The sequence below is a fragment of the Rhineura floridana genome, chromosome 11 (genome assembly GCF_030035675.1).
Source record: "Rhineura floridana isolate rRhiFlo1 chromosome 11, rRhiFlo1.hap2, whole genome shotgun sequence".
Taxonomy (NCBI): domain Eukaryota; kingdom Metazoa; phylum Chordata; class Lepidosauria; order Squamata; family Rhineuridae; genus Rhineura; species Rhineura floridana.
The window spans coordinates 8,273,211-8,290,929 of record NC_084490.1 but is presented as its reverse complement, the minus strand read 5'-3'; the positions used below and the strand labels follow the sequence as shown (position 1 = coordinate 8,290,929).

The following is a 17,719-nucleotide window of genomic DNA, read 5'->3' as shown; positions in this document are numbered from 1 at the left end:
TGTTTTATGATGTTTTAGAGTGTTCTTAGAGTTTTTGTTTGCTGCCCTGGGCTCCTACTGGGAGAAAGGGCGGGATATAATTTTAATAAATAAAATAATAAAATAAAAGCAAAAGGAAGTGGGGGGGGGGAAGGAAATGCAATTTTTTTTTTTTAGGCGAGACTCACCAGAAAACAAGTGGCATGGCATCCTATCCCATCCCACTCCTCTCTGAATATGAAAGGGAGGCAGGCGGATGAATGGATATTAGGCTTTTGGGGTTGAATCCAATGCTAGCCCTACGCAGAGTAGACCCACTGAAATTAATGATATTAAGTTAGCCATCTCCATTCACCTCAATGGGTCTACTCTAAGTAGGTCCACATTCACTATTATTCCTCTTTCAACAGTCAGGCCTTCCTCCAAGAAGCCTGGGAAATGCAACTTGGTAAGGGGGCTGGGAGCTATTAGGAGAGCCCCTGTTCCCCTCACAGAGCTTCAATTGCCAGAGTCCCTCTTCCCAGGGAACCCCAAAATTATAGCTGTTTGAAACAGAGGAAGGGAAGGAATATGCAGTTGTTTCAGTTATGTGTGTTTAGACTTACTTACAACATCTGAGGGCACCAGCTTGCTCACTCCAGTGTTAGGGTTTGGTCTTAGGGTTTGACCCACAGTTTGAGGCCTCCAGGACTTTCTTGGGTTCTCTAGGGCAGACTTCCCTGACCTGGTGCCCTTGAGATGTTTCGAAGTACACCTCCCATCGGTCCCAGCCAGCACTACATCCTACAAGATATAATGATGCCACCAACTTGGATGTCTTTAAAAGGGGATTACACAAATGAATGGAGACAGGCTATCAATGGCTATTGGCCATTATGCCTTCAGTATCAGAGGCAGGATATTTCTGTTGCTGGGAATCATGAGTGGGAGGGCACTGCCGTGCTCATTTCTGGCTTGTGAGCTTCCCATAGGCACCTAAGCTACCACTTGGAAACAGAACGCTTCAGTAGATGGGCCTTTGTTCTGATCCAGCAGAACTCATGTTATGGACATTATGCAGCATTCATTGGCCTCTGGTCTGTTTCCAGGCCCAGTCCAAAGAGCTGGTGATAAACCTAAAGTCCTGAATGAGATCCAAATAGTCAAATGGTGATCTTGCCTATTGGTTCAGGTTCTCAATGGAGGTTCTGTTCCATGCCCTACTGCTGACAGAAGGGTGGTTGGTAGGAACACCGGACAGGGCCTTGTCAGTTGTAGCACCCAGGCTGTGAAGCCCACTACTTTGGGACCCTCCCCCATATTCTGTTCACATTCAGATGCCAAGTAAAGATGATACTGTCTTGCTGTGTATTTGGCATGCCTGATAGGAGGGATGGGGGAGAACTTTCGTTCAGTTCACATTTTAATATGAACGAACCTAATCTGTGACTATTGGCCATGCTGGCTGCGGGTCAATGAGAACTGGAGTCTACACTTATTGGTAGTGGCTCTCCAGGGTTTCACACAGGAGTCTTTCCAGCCCTTCTTGGAAAGGCTACGGTTGGGATCAGGAAGCTGTGGCCCTCCAGATGTGGCTGGACTACTGCTCCATCATTCTTGACCATTGGCCATGTTGGCTGGGGCCGATGGGAGCTGGAGTCCAATAGCACCTGGAGGACGACAGCTGCCCCATCCCCGCACTAAGGATTAAATCAGGTAGGCTGATGTTTCTCTTGACATGCTCTTGAGTGCTCTTGTGCTCACATCCTGCTTTCAGGCTTCCAGTTGGCCACTGTGAGAACAGGACACTGAACTCGATGGGCCTTTGGTCTGATCCTGCAGGGCTCTTCTTATGTTCTTATGACATTTAGCCAAAGCATCCCGTCAGTTTAAGCTGGCTTAACCTTTGGTTAATGCAGGAATCCAAGTTAAAGCATACCTGACAGGTTGCTGTCTAGCTGTCTCTTGAATGCCTCCAGTGCTGGAGAGCCCACCACCTCCCTAGGTCATTGGTTGCATTGTGGTACAGCTATAACAGTTTAGAGGGTTTTTTTTCCTGATGTTCAGCCACAATCTAGCTTCCTGTAACTTGAGCCCATTATTCCATGCCCTGCACTCTGGGACAGTCAAGAAGAGATCCTGGCCCTCCTCTGATTGAAAAGTACTTGAAGAGTGCTATCATATCTCCCCTCAGTCTTCTCTTCTCCAGGCTAAACATGCCCAGTTCTTTCAGTCTCTCCTCATAGGGCTTTGTTTCTAGTCCCCTGATCATCCTTGTTGCCCTCCTCTGAACCTGTTCCAGTTTGTCTGCATCCTTCTTAAAGTGCCGTGTCCAGAACTGGAGGCAGTACTCAAGATGAGGCCTAACCTGTGCCAAATAGAGGGGAATTAGTACCTCACGCAATTTGGAAAATATACTTCTGTTAATGGAGCCTAAAATAGTATTTGCCTTTTTTGCAGCCACATTGCACTATTGACTCCTATGCAGCTTGTGATCAACAACAGTTCCCAAATCTTTCTCTCATGTAGCATTGCTGAGCCAGGTAACCCCCATCTTATAACTGTACATTTGGTTTTTTCCCCTTATGGGTGGACCCTATCCCTGTTAAATTGCATTGTGTTGTTTTCAGCTCAGTACTCCAGCCTATCAATATCACTGTTTTTGTTTCTGTCCTCCAGGGTATTAGCGTTCCCTTCCAATTTTGTATCATCTGCAATTTTGATAAGCATTCCATCAACTCCTAATCCAAGTCATTAATAAAACAGTTGAAGAGCACAGGACCCAGGACTGAGCCCTCCGGTATGGATGATGTCTTCACCACGCTCCTGACCCTAGAAGGCCTGCCTGATGTTACCAAAGGGGTAGGAAACCTTTTTCAGTGTGAGGGCCACATTGCAGTGATGAGTGGGGCCTGATGCATAGTGGGCAGAGCAACAAAGGTTCAATTTCATCTTTGTACACTATAGACTAGTTTACACACACACACACACACACACACACACACACACACACACACACACACTTCTACCTGTCCTCTGTCCAGGCATTATCTGAGTTCTAGGACACATTCCAACAAGACAAAAGCGAAGCTGATGAGGAATGTGGCCTAGGAAGAGGGGGAGTGGCTGGAGAAGAGATGTGGCCTGGGAAAAGTTTTGAGGGCCAGATAGAGAGATTGGGGGGCCACAATTGGCCCCTGTACTTGTGGTTCTCCACACTTGCGTTACCTGGAGGCCCAACATAAATCTATTTTGAACAGACACACACTCTGAAGGGTATGGATCCTGCCCTGAAATGAATCTACCAAAAACCAGGCGTTCAAATCCACTGCTGGATTCTGGGGTCTACTGGAGTTCAGTAGGAAATCTTGTTTAATCTGAATTTCTTATTGTCAAAATCTGTCTCCTTTTACAAATATGCAAGTAACGCTTACAATAAAACAGCCTTTCACCTTCATAAATGCAACATTTTATTCCTCTTCCTTCTAATGTCCTTTGCCTCCCACGTTGGTCTGTCGACCTCGCAGCTTGTTCAGGGCGTTCAGCATGTCCTCGTTCCGCAGGGTGTAGATGATTGGGTTGAGCAGTGGTGTGACAGCCGAGAAGAAAATGGAAAACACTTTGTCCGCAGGCAAAGTCCTGGCCGGTCTCAGGTAGATGAAGATGCAATGCCCCAGGAGGAAGGTTACCACTGTCAGGTGAGCGGCACAAGTGGACAGAGCCTTCCGCCGTCCTTCAGTGAAGCGGTTCCTCAAAGAAATGAGGATGACGATGTAGGAGATGACCAGAATGATAAAGCAGACCACCGAGATCAACCCTGAATTGGAGACGATGAGGACTTCGAACATGAATGTGTTGGTGCAGGCCAGTTGCACGACCACAGGCACATCACAGAAAAAGTGGTCGATTCTGTTGGGGCCGCAGAGGGGTGCATTGAGCGGCAATGCTACAAAGGCAATGGAGTGCAGGAAGCCACCCATCCACATGCCCACACCCAGCAGGATGCAGACCCGGCGGTTCATGATGGTGGTGTAGTGGAGAGGATGGCATATGGCGGCATAGCGGTCGTAGGCCATGATGGTGAGGAGGAAGATCTCTGTACAAGCAAAGAGGTGGAGGAAGAACATCTGGGCCATGCATTCTCCATAGGAGATGGTCTTTGTCTCCTCTAGGAAACCGGCCAGCATTTTGGGTATGATCACTGAAGAATGACAGACATCAATGAAGGAGAGGTTGCTGAGAAAGAAGTACATGGGGGTGTGGAGACGTTGGTCATAGAAGATAGCGATTATGATGAGAGTGTTGCCAACTAGGATCAGGGTATAGATGGCAGTGAAAAAAACAAAGAGTGCCAATTCAGTGTTGTGGTTGGTGGTGAGGCCTAACAGGATGAATGTCTTCACCGTAGTGAAATTCTCTGGTCCCATGTTCATTTGCAGCTGAAGCGGGAAGGAATGCAGGACAAAATAGGGAGGTTGAGAGACTGAAACGTTTATGATGGGATCAGAGTCTCTTTGTGTTGAAACAGATGGAACCACCCCAAATATACAGGGAGAGGAGATCCAAGCTTTAAAAGAAAAAGACAAGGAAAGGAAAAAGTTGGGAATCTCTGCTAAAGCAGATTTATTTTTATATCCTTTCACCCTTCTTCCCTAGGCAATAAAGTTCTGAATGCCACTTTGGCAAGATAGATTAAAGCCTGCATCACCCTAGCATACAGCTGTTTGCATTTGTCCCCGCCGTCTAAAATTTTGGCACATTGTACCAGAGCAGTAGCTTTTTCTGCAGCCTTTGCTCTGAATGCTTCCTTTCACAAAGTGTGCCAACTGGCTACATGGGCTAGTCTAAATCATTCATGTATGTGGGCTAGTACAGATAGTCATTATAAAGTGAATGTTTATGCTTTGGCCGAGCTGGCCTTGGAGAGAAGGGTCTTACAACAAGTTATCCTGGGCTAGTAGGTGGCCTGTTACCCACCCTATAAGGGTCAACTTTTGATTGTTCTGCTTGAGAACATCTTACATGCATGGGTGAAGAGAACGTGTTCTTATCTGAAAGGTATTTCTATGTGCATATAAAGATGATCTCAAGGACTCTCCGTTTCTGATTTTGGCTTCTTGCCTTTTCCAATTTTTTCAGATTAGGTGCACACTTTCACACAGATTTAGTTTTTGCAGAGATTGTCTAATGTCTTGACTCAATGTGTGTGCGTGTTTTTAAAAAAGGTAAAAACAGCTGCAGAGGGCAGGGTTGGATCAAGGCCATGGCACTGGGAGAGGGTTAATCCTTTGCTCTGTGCCATGGCCCCAGTCTGAAGCTGGTATTAGTTGTGAAGGAGAAAAATATATTTATATTTGTTTATACAATTATTTATATGCCACCTTTTGGTGCATGGCTTACCAAGAGGCGGCTCACAATCTTGTAAAGTCACAATAAATGCAAACAACCTAAAATATCAAAAGTGACAAAAAGCAGCAAATTTAACCATTATTCAGAAACAAACAACAGAGTAACATAGGGCTCTACCACACAACCTATTTATTGAGCAGTTATTCTGATTTGCTTGCAGAACGCTTATGTGGAGGGTAGATTATTGTGAACAGGATCATTGTTTTTCAGGATTTCCCCGACCTTTTCATTCTTCGGCAGGCACATGTAGCCTCCCACCCAAATTTAAACCAAAGTTGTCCCTGGCCACATCCACACCAGACCTTTATTTCATTTTAGACTGTCATGGCTTCCCCCAAAGAATTCTGGGAAGTGTAGTTTGTGAAGGGTGCTGAGAGTTGTTAGGAGACTCCTATTCCCCTGACAGAGCTGCAATGGCTAGAGTGGTTTAACAGTCAGCTGCCTTTCTGGGGACTGTAGCTTTGTGAGGAGAATCGGGCATCTCCTAGTAACTCTCAACACCCTTCGCAAACTATACTTCTTTGGGGAAAGCCATGACTGTCTAAAGTGAAATAAAGGCCTGGTGTGGATGTGGCCAGGGATAGCTTTGCTTTAAATTTGGGTAGGAGACATGTGCCTGCTGAAGAATAAAAAGGTGGGGGAAACAATGATACTGTTCACAATGTTTTCCTTTTGGACAGAGGCTTTCCCTCTGCCCAGTGCCCACTCATCCAATCTCCTCCCTTCCCCTCCCCCTCCCTCTCTCCTCCCCCTCCTCCTTATCCCTACCCTTCCTCTCCTCTCCCCTTCCCCCTCCTCCCCTCCCTGCCCCTCCCCCTAGTCAGTTTCACCTATCCTAAGCATGTTTGCATGGGAGTAATTTCCACCAGACTCAATTAGCATGCAAATGACCAATCCATTCTCAGCAAACTTGCACAGGATCCCATTTCTTACCTCCTAGATTAAAAAGCAGAGAAATTCACTAATAGGTAAAAAACCCATTGTGGTTTAAGAACGTACCTATAGCCAACAGATATTTCTATCAAACTTTTAAAAAAGCAAGGAAATTGGGCAGCTATAGTGAATGCACCAGGGGACCAGGAGATCTGACCTCTTCTCTGAGATATTGTACTGCCCTACAGGGCATATGGTGAGTGGTGACAACACCTGCAATCAGCCCAAATAACAGAAACAAGACATGTGCTGTGCTGATGTTTAGCAGGGAGCAAGCAACAATATTAAAACAGTTGATATTGTTCAGATAGTCACTTTAAATATGTTTGATTTACTTTGCAATTTTAGTGAAGTTGCCTATAGTAAATGATTTTGTTTTGCTCCTGATTCTGTGAATATGTGAAGTACAGCAACACTTTGCAAAATTTACACTAAAAAAACTCCAAAAACAATTGTGGAATAATGCCACTGACTGCTTGGCAGAATAGTCTCCAGTGGACATTAAGAGTGTCTCAGTTTGCACAAGATAAAACAGTGGGAGGTGAAACATATTCTAGCAAATTTCTATGTGTGCTCTATGTTTTTTTATTGATCATGCCCACTTTTCCTTAAGTGAAGTGACTGAAACATAGCAGGCTGAACACATGCATCTTGGGCAAGGCAAGTTTGTTTTTTCCAACAGCTAGATTCATTGCTTAAGTAGCCACATACTGTAATCAGTCTGATTTTACATCAAACTGCAGTTTCAGATTCAACTGTGATTGCACCTAAAATAGAAAAAGAACATGACCTCCAATTTGAAAAACAAAAGACTGCCTTCACCATCATATGACGCTGACCAGTAAAAAGGCTTTGAAATTAATAAAAATAAATTTGACACAGATTTCCAGGATGACTAATGAGAGAAATATAATTTTCTAGGGTAAATTCTCTGTAGAAATAATAGTAATACAGGAAAGAAGCAAAGCAAGAAGAACACAAACAAACATATAAAAATGTAATTTTTGGAGATGGCAGGTGTTGCCACCACTCACCATATGCTCAGAGGCACATGTTACCAAATTATTCCAAGCTACACAGGAAGTGGATTGGACTGTGAAAGACCAACCCAAATGGTGTTGGCATTTTGACCAATTTGTAGGGCAGTAAAATATCTCAGAGAGGAGGTCAAGTCCCCTGGTCCCCTGGTGCATTCACTATAACTGCCCATTTCCCCTGCATTTTAAAGTTTGATAGAAATATCTGTGGGCTATAGGTACATTTTTAAACTGCAAGGTTTTTTGGCCTATTAGTGAATCCTCTTTAAGTTTGCAAACCTAAATTTATGGTATGCACTTGAATCCCTCCTACAAAACAGTGACAGTCCGGATGCACCCATAAACAATGGATATCTTCTGTAACGCAGTGTTCTAGACAAAACTTTCTATAAGAAAAAGTGGTTTGAAAAAGGTGTATTAAATAAGGTTATGAAAATCTGCAGCATAGAGGCCATGAGCACCTCTGGGGGAGGGGGGAAAGGAAGCTCCATAGTCTGGGGATGACCACAGAAAAAGGTGTTGGGATAAGCAGTAGTCTTTGATTAATACCCACTGCACTGGGAGAAAAAGCCACAAAAGGGTTAATGCTTATAGGACTAGGAAGGTAACTGGCCTTCCTGAGTTGTGAATTTAAAGGGCAATCCAACTCATATTTATGCCGGGTGAGGGGAGATGGCTGTGCCAGACCCCCAGCTGAGCTGGCAGGGTCCCGGCTTTGCTGGGCTCCACTGGTTGATGCCCTTTGCTCCGGATCAGCTGGTGGCCTTGTGGGGGAGTCTATCATGGAGGAAAGGGTGCTGGTGGAAGGCCCCAAAAAGGGGCATTTCAGGGGTGTGTCGGAGGAAGAGCCAAGGGGGGAGACTTATGCAACATCCAACTCCCATCTGGAGTGCTCCTGCTGGTGCGGATCTGGGCCAAAGTTACGCCAAGGAAAAGACTGGTGTAGGAAAATAATTTCAATGGAAGTCTTTTGTGTGTTTGTGTGTGTATGTCTGTGTAAGGGAAGCAGGGATTGCCCTGACCACCTCTCTGTAAACTGTACAAACAAATCAGGATAAATGTTTAATGAAGATTAGAGGTCATCTGGACGTGACTGTAGACTGTGCTACAAGGCTTGAAGCTTTGTTCTAACAATCTCTGACTGGTGTGCTTTTATATAAATTATGAAAATGACAATAGTTTGCAAATAATCAATTCATTCACGTGATTTCTACTGCTTCTGCTAGTCAGAAGGCAAAGACTCTCTCTCTCTCTCTCTCTCTCTCTCTCTCTCTCACACACACACACACACACACACACACACACACACACACACTTTCCCATACATAGCTTTTGAGATGCTGCCATGTGTCACGCACATACTTGAAATACCTTTACAACAGTGAGGACTAGAAACTTGTCATTATTTAAACATGTTTTTTCTCATGATGCTGGATAATGTGGCTGATTTCTGCATGTGGAAGGTGCAATGTGGAATACATATGACTTTGCAACCTTAGTTCCAAACCAAACTGCATTCCTGCTGCCCTGTGACTGCTTTTAGCTAAAGGACAAAAGATATTAGAAGATCTGATCATCGATCTTCCACATTATCTGTAGTTGGGGCTGAGTGCAGAGGTTTGCAACTCTCTGCCCAGCCCAGCCCCCTGATGAGGCTGCAAAAATATCCCCTCCCAGGTCCTCAGATTGAATATTTGTTGAGGTGTGAGGGGGCAATAAGCCTTCTTCTAGACCAGCTGAGTGGTGGTGGGGGGCAGGGGTCTATGTATCAACATATGCGCCAGAGCGTGGAGTGTCTAGACCTACTGATGGGAGCAGTGCCTGGAACGTTGGCAAAGGGTGAATTTAGCCCTTGGGTAGTGATGGCCTAATCTGTCAAGCCAGTCCTACATTTAGTTCTCCACATTTTCAGGTCAGCTCATTTTTTTTGAAGTCCTCATGAAAATTCATTAGCATTTCAGAATGTCTCCTAATATATCCCTTTTTAATGCAATTTTGCAAAGCTGGTGCCTCTTAATATATTTTGCATGTTCTTTCATGAATATATCCATTGTTATGCACGCCTTACTCTAGTTTATGCATTTTTGCACCTATTACTTGGCTAGAGAACTGCATTGCAAAATTCAGACAAATTTTGAAGAATGGTTTGCATTTTGTTTTGGAAAGTATGAATTAGATTCACCTTTAAATGCAGACTGAATCAAACTTCTCCCCATATTTACCCTTGGGCTGAAAAAAAGATTAGCTACCTCTGCAATAAAATAAAGGAAGGAGGAAGAAAGAAAGGAGGGTAGGAAGGAAGGAAGGAAGGAAGGAAGAGAGAAATTTGGGGAAACACGGGATTGTCCTGACCACCTCTCTGCAAACAAATCAGGATAAATGTTAAATGAAGATTAGAGGTCATCTGGCTGTGACTGTAGGCTGTGCTACAAGGCTTGAAGCTTTGTTCTACCAATCTCTGACTGGTGTGCTTTTGTATAAATTATGAAAATGACAATAGTTTGCAAATAATCAGTTTATTTGCATGATTTCTACTGCTTCTGCTAGTCAGAAGGCAAAGACTCTTTCTCTCTTTCACACACACACACACACACGCAAAGCTTTGAGATGCTGCCATGTGTCACACACAGAGTTGAAAACAGGAAGGACTACAAGCTTGTTATTCTTTAAACATATTTTTCTCATGATGCTGGATAATGTGGCTGATTTCTGCATGTGGGTGGTGCAAATATGGAATACATATTGATGAACAGTGTCAATGAATATTAGTTCACCCATTTCAAAATTAACAATAGCTAGCAATGGGCTAACTAAAACCTCAGTGACAGGCATGATTACAGGTATCATTCTGTATTTAATTTTAAAAGAGATGTTTTGTTCATTTATGAAGACCTGTGTCCCCAAACCTCCCATCCCCAACTGAATGAATAAAATACCACTTACATTTCTTTGCAGAGGTGCTGGGGATATGCAGGACAGAGATATTTCTGGACAAACTCCTAGTGTTCAATTGAAAAAAATAATTTTTCAACAGATAATTACAACACTCCCTTCAAAGTTGCTTCTGATCCTTCCAGGACGTGTTAATAAGAATATCAACTGTCTGAGATGAATTTGCTTCTTCCCCTTGGTATAAGAAGACTACTGTAAAATGTAGGCTCTGGTTAATGTGTCAAATGAATAATCCTAGATCTAAATTCCCCCTTATCCACAATCAATTTTGGATTGAGATCAGGTCTCTTTACATTTTGCTTTTCTTTTGTGAAAATGTCAGTGTAGAAGCAATCTGCCTTCCGCTACTTACGGTCAAGTTTGCTTTCTGGGGACGCTACAGAGACCAAAGGATTAGTGGTAAAAATAAACCTGCAAAATAATATCCAAATTATAAAGCAAGAGGACTGACTTGTTACATTTTGCTTTGTTGCATCAGGCTGTGAATTCTGGAGATCTTTTATGCTCTTTCTCCCTAAACAGGCATTGCCTGTCATTGGCGAGAATTCATAACACTGATCGGGACGTCAAAGAGGGCGCTTTGAGGATTGCAGTCTGACGCTTTCGCAGTTAACTCACGAGGGAAGAGTTACGCAAGTTGCCCCAAAGTTTTGGAGATGCCAGAGTTAAGCCTGGAGTGCTTTAACAAGCCCTCTTAGGCTTTGAGGTGTTGTATTCCAAGTGTTTCTTTAGTAAAAGAAGAACATAATGATGTCCGTAATCACACAACAGAAACAGAAACGTATCGAGTGTAACTCTGTTAATATCACAGACTTAAATCTAGGCATGCAATTATGACTACTAGCTAGATGACTTGAATATAAGAAGATAAGATCAGGTCAAAAGCCCATCTAGTTCAACATCGTGTTCTCAGAGTGACCAACCAGATGTCCAAGCAGAACCTGAGTGCAATAGCACTCTCCCCACTTGTGATTTCCAGAAAATGGTGTTCAGAAAATGAATGGTATTCAGACGCTTCTGACAGTTGACATAGAATATAGCTGTCATGGCTAGTAGCCATTGCCAGTCTTATCCTCCATGAATTTGTCTTATCCTCTTTAAAGCCATCCATGCTGGCCATCACTACCTCTTGTGGAAGTGAATTCCATAGTTTAACTACGTGCTGTGTGAAGAGGGACTGTCCTGTGCCTGTCTCGAATCTTCCAACATTCTGCTTCATTGGATGGCACCAGGTGCTAGTATTAGGAAAGAAGGAGAAAAACATTCCCCTATCCATTTTCTACACACCATGAATAATTTTATACATCTCTATCACATCCTGGGAACTAGTTTGTTAAGGGTTCTGAAAGTTGTTATTATTCTCACAGTGTTACAATTCTCAGAGTTCCTTGGGAAGAGGAATTGATTGTTAAAGCATTCTTGGAATTGTAGCTCTGTGAGGGGAATAGGGATCTTCTAACAACTCTCAGCACCCTTCCCAGGATTCTTAGTGGGAAGGCATGACTGTTTAAAGCGGTATGGTTCTGCTTTAAATGTATTGGGCCAGATGGAACCTATGTCTCTTAGGTTAAAAAAGCAGAGGAGAAGGGTCATAAAGTAAGGTTAGAATATTCTTGTCTTTCCAACTAAAAAGCCCCCAAGCCCCCAACACTGTTATCTTTTCAGCGCCAGGTCAAGACTTTCCTCTTCTCCCAGGCATTTCAGCATGTGTTTTAAATTGTTTTAAATTTTTTAATTGTGTTTTAAATTGTTTTTAAAATATGTATTTTAAATTGTATATTTGTTTTAATGTTTTTGGTTGCTGTAAACCGCCCAGAGAGCTTCGGCTATGGGGCGGTATACAAGTGCAAGGAATGAATGAATGAATGAATAAATAAATAAATAAATAAATAAATAAATGATGCAATCTTTCCTTACAGGGGAAATGACAAAAAAGGAATTCACTAGCCCAGCTCTGCCCTGTCATAGTCCCGAGACACTAACCCAGCCTTCCCAAAAATTACATCAAGTCCAAATAGTAAGTGTTCTTCACCGACATGCTGCAGACTACCTGAAGAAAGCCTGAAGACCACAGTTTGGGAACCCCTGTAATAGAACACTTTTTAATATGTTATTTTCACAAATATATTCATTTTTATGCACACTTTCCCCTAATACAGTATATGCATATTTGTAAACATTGCTAGGTTGGAAAGCGGCATCACAAAATTCGGATGAGTGCAAATTTGTAGGGATGACTGTGTTTCAGTACTCACATTGTTTCAGAAAGTGTGAATTCTGGTAGATTCAGCTTTTATTGTGAACTGAATCAGATTTCTCCCCTGTCCCTAACCAGGGCTGATGTGGACTACCTTGCAGGGAGCAACAGTTTTGTAAAAAAAATTTGCCTAATGATTATGGTGGCTACCTGAGGCTCCATTCTCTCGGTGAGTAACTCATCCAAAGAAATGTGTGTGTGTTTGTTGCAGTAAAGTTATGTGTAGGGGACAGAAGACTGGAAGGTAGATAAACCAGGGTGGTTTTTTTAAAAAAGCAGATCTTCTAACTGCACAAATTCAAATTTGTTTTGAAAAGAGCCAAACACACAGTGTCCTCTCCTCCTTGCTGAGACCCTGTATCAGTGTGTTTTCTCCATAAGAGTCGGTAGTTCTTATCTACTATACAGCGACAATTCATTCATGGATCTGCCTTAGGCTGCAATCCAACACATGTGTACTCAGAAGTAAGTGCCATTGGGTTCAATGGGACTTAATCCCAGGAAAATGTGTAATGGATTGCAGCCTTAGTTTGGTAACTAGCCGTTACACATACTTTAATGGTATTTGCAAGGATGCAGTAACGCAGTAGTTGCCCAAAGATGAAAGAGGAGAAGAGGAGGCTCCAACCCAAAAAGAAAAAAGGTGTTTTGATATGGCTTGGGGAGTTCACTTACGTATTGCAAATGAGTACACTCTACCTTTATACAATTTGTGTACTTGCTGTTCCTGATATAGACTGTCATTTAAGTGTTTAATAAACACACAGACCTAAAGCCTACCAGCTTTCCAACTGCACAAAATATTTTCCAACTGCATATTTTGTGTCCAACTGCACCCCCTTTGAGTGATTGTCATTTAAATGCTTAACGTACTGGTAAAAAACCTTGTGGTTTAAGAACGTACCTATAGCCAACAGATATTTGTATCAAACTTTAAAAAGCAGGGAAATTGGGCAGCTATAGTGAATGCATCAGGGGAGCGTGAGACCTGACCTCTGTGAAAGACCAACTCAAATTGTGTTTGCATTTTTACAAATTTGTATAGGAGTACAATATCTCAGAGAGGAACCTTTGGCCCTCCAGAAGTGCAACTCCCATCAGCCCTAGCAAGCATGGCCAATAGCCAGGAATGTTGGGAGTTGTAGTTCAACAGCAACGTCTGGGAGGCAAAAGGTTCCCAACACCTGGTGTAAGGGAAGGGCCACAGCTCAGTGGCAGAGCATCTGCCCTGCCTGCAGAAGGTCCCCAGTTCGATCCCTGGCACTTCCAGATAGGGCTGGGAGAGAACCCTGCCTGAAACCCTGGAGAGCCGCTGCCAGTCAGTGTAGACAATACTGAGCTAGATGGACCAATGGTTCGGCTCAATATAAAGCAGCTTCCTATGTTCTGCATTGCACATGCGCACAACCTGAGGCCTTTGAGAGGCCCTTGGAGACTTTCAGTGCATCTTAGGTGAGGACTCGAGTGGTCCCTCTGCCACCAAATTCACACCACCAACCGATGCTGCTCTCTGCATGCCAAGTTCACACTCCCCCAAGCCCAAATGCCACCTTCCCCATGTAAGTCATATTTCCCCCCCTCCCTAGGAAACAGCCTTTCATCATGCTGGGGGAGCATGGCTTGCATGGGCAAGGAGGCATGTGTGTGGATGAGTGTGAATCGCCCCACTCACTAACAGCTGAGGCTCCGCCCACCCCCAGATCAGGCCATGACCAATGGGATGCAGCCCTCAACTTCGCACCCATCCACGATTGCATGTGGTCCTCGGGGGGGCAAGATTGCCCACCCTGCTGCATTGGAAGACAGGCCCAAAGTGGAATGGAAAGCAAAAGGAAGTGGGATGATTTTAAAGGGGGGGGGAGGAAGCACAATTTTATTTTATTTCTTGGATTTTTTAGGCAATCCTAATTCTGCTTATCTGTGAGTAAGCTGTCCTCCCCCTCCCAGGTTTCTGCTTCCCTGTCTCCTTTGCCTTCTCTCAGGACAGCAATTTTCACTTGTCTGAGAGCACAAGAGGGTTGAACTCCATTTAAGTTTCTTAAGAATTAACTGTTTAGACAGTCCATTCCTAGCTCTAGCTTCCCTGACAGAGTCTGTCACATTTTAGGCACTCCTAACTCCACTTACCTGGGAGTGAGCCCCACTGAACTCAGTGGAACTTACTCCTGAGTACACTTGTCTTAAAATTGCAGTGTGAGTCCTCCAAAGCTTCCCCCACCCTAGTTTTTTTGCCCCCTTCCTTCCCTTCAATTGTGCTCACCTGAAAACAAGTGGGATGGCATCCCGTCCCATCCCACCCTGCTCGGATTATGAGAGACAGGAGTGCAGATGAGTGGATATTTGTTTATTCGATATGGATATTCGATACTCATTGCGTTGAAACCAGTGCTAGTCCTAAGCAGAGTCGACCTACTGAAATGAACGATACTAAGTTAGTCATCTCCATTCACCTCAATGGGCCTAATCTGAGTAGAGCCACATTCACACTGTACATTTATTCCTCTTTAAACAGGCCACATTCACACCAGACCTTCCCCCCACTATTATTCCACTTTAAACAGTCATGGCTTCCCCCAAAAAATCCTGAAAGGCACTGAGGAAAGAAGTACTTCCTTTTGTCTGTCCTGAATCTTCCAACATTCAGCTTCTTTGAATGTCCACGAGTTCTAGTATTATGAGAGAGGGAGAAGAACTTTTCTCTATCCACTTTCTCAATGGCATGCATAATTTTATACACTTCTATCATGTCTCCTCTGACCCGCCACTGAAGTGGCCAAGTTTGCTGATGACACTAAATTGTTCAGGGTTGTTAAAACAAAAAGGGATTGCGAAGAGCTCCAAAAAGACCTCTCCAAACTGAGTGAATGGGCAGAAAAATGGCAAATGCAATTCAATATAAACAAGTGTAAAATTATGCATATTGCAGCAAAAAATCTGAATTTCACATATATGCTCATGGGGTCTGAACTGGCAGTGACCGACCAGGAGAGAGACCTCAGGGTTGTAGTGGACAGCACGATGAAAATGTCGACCCATTGTGCGGCAGCTGTGAAAAAGGCAAATTCCATGCTAGCGATAATTAGGAAAGGTATTGAAAATAAAACAGCCGATATCATAATGCAATTGTATAAATCTATGGTGCGGCCGCATTTGGAATACTGTGTACAGTTCTGGTCGCCTCATCTCTAAAAGGATATTCTAGAGTTGGAAAAGGTTCAGAAGAGGGCAACCAGAATGATCAAGGGGATGGAGCGACTCCCTTAGGAGGAAAGGTTGCAGCATTTGGGGCTTTTTAGTTTAGAGAAAAGGCGGGTCAGAGGAGACATGATAGAAGTGTATAAAATTATGCATGGCATTGAGAAAGTGGATAGAGAAAAGTTCTTCTCCCTCTCTCATAATACTAGAACTCGTGGACATTCAAAGAAGCTGAATGTTGGAAGATTCAGGACAGACAAAAGGAAGTACTTCTTTACTCAGCGCATAGTTAAACTATGGAATTTGCTCCCACAAGATGCAGTAATGGCCACCAGCTTGGACGGCTTTAAAAGAAGATTAGACAAATTCATGGAGGACAGGGCTATCAATGGCTACTAGCCATGATGGCTGTGCTGTGCCACCCTAGTCAGAGGCAGCATGCTTCTAAAAACCAGTTGCCGGAAGCCTCAGGAGGGGAGAGTGTTCTTGCACTCGGGTCCTGCTTGCGGGCTTCCCCCAGGCACCTGGTTGGCCACTGTGAGAACAGGATGCTGGACTAGATGGGCCACTGGCCCGATCCAGCAGGCTCTTCTTATGTTCTTATGTTCTTATGAGAGTTGTTAGGAGATTCCTATTCTCCTCACAGAGTTACAATTTCCAGAGTGGTTTAACAGTCAGCCCCTTTTCCCAGAGATCTCTGAGGATCTTCTGAGAATTCTTTGGAGGAAGACATGACTTTTTAAGGTGGAATAATACTGGAATAAATGTATGGTTTCAATGCAGCCACAGCCATGCCTTCCCCCAATGAAGCCTGGGAAATGCAGTTCGATAAGGGGGCTGTTAGCTGTTAGGAGAGCCCCTATTCCCCTCAAAGAGCTACAATTTCCAGAGTAGTTTAACAGTCAGTCTCTCTTCCCAGGGAACTCTAGAACTGTAGCTCTGTGAGGGGAATAGCTCCCAGCACCCTTCACAAACTACACTTCCCAAGCTTCTTTGGGGGAAGGCAGGACTGTTTAAAGAGGAATAACAGTGGAATAAATGTGTGGTGTGAATGTGGTCTAGGACTAGCGCTGAGTACAACTTTTTGTTTTCCTCCAGATTTTGCAAGATATCCAGCTGCCTTGGATGCACCACACATGTGCATGGAACTAAGGTTGCCAAGAGTTAGGGAAAGCATGGGGAATCTGATGTTGTTGGACTATAACTCCCATCATCTTTGACCATTGGCTATGCACGGTGGGGCTGATCAGAGTTGGAATCCAGCTACATATGGAGGACACCACATTGGCTACTCCATGATATAGCACTATCGGTCTGCAATGGTGTTTTACAAGAGAGCAAGTCTATGCCCCGAGGAGCATATATTCTGAAATTTGACTCAAGAGAAACAGAGGAAGGGAAGGAATATGCAGTTATTTCAGTTTTGTGTGTTTAGACTTACTTATGCACAACATCTGAGGCACCAGCTTATTCATTCCAGTCTTAGGGTTTGGTCTTAGGATTTGACCCACAGTTTGAGGCCTCCACGGTTTTTTTTTCAGGTTCTCTAGGGCAGACTTCCCCGACCTGGTGCCCTCTAGATGTTTTGAAGTACAACTCGTATCAGTCCCAGCCAGCACTACATCCCTCAAGATACAGTGATGGCCACCAACGTGGATGTCTTTAAAAGGGGATTACACAAATGAGTGGAGATAGGCTATCAATGGCTATCGGCCATTATGCCTTCAGTACCAGAAGCAGCATATCTCTGTAACTTGGGATCATGAGTGGGAGGGTGCTACTGTGCTCATTTCTGGCTTGTGAGCTTCCCATAGGCACCTAAGCTGCCACTTGGAAACAGAACGCTTCAGTAGATGGGCTTTTGTTCTGATTCAGCAGAACTCTGATGTTATGGACACTGTGCAGTCTTCATTGGCCTCTGGTCTGTTTCCAGTCCCAGTCCAAAGAGCTGGTGATGAACTTAAAGTCCTACATGAGA

At 43.9% G+C, this 17,719-nt stretch overlaps 1 protein-coding gene across 1 annotated transcript; it reads right to left on the bottom strand.

Annotated features, from left to right (window-relative positions):
- Positions 1 to 3,443: 3,443 nt before the first annotated feature.
- LOC133366956 (olfactory receptor 4E1-like) lies at positions 3,444 to 4,385 on the bottom strand. The gene has a single exon (XM_061590512.1). The coding sequence runs from the start codon at positions 4,383 to 4,385 to the stop codon at positions 3,444 to 3,446; it is 942 nt and encodes a 313-aa protein (XP_061446496.1).
- Between the last annotated feature and the right edge of the window lie 13,334 nt (positions 4,386 to 17,719).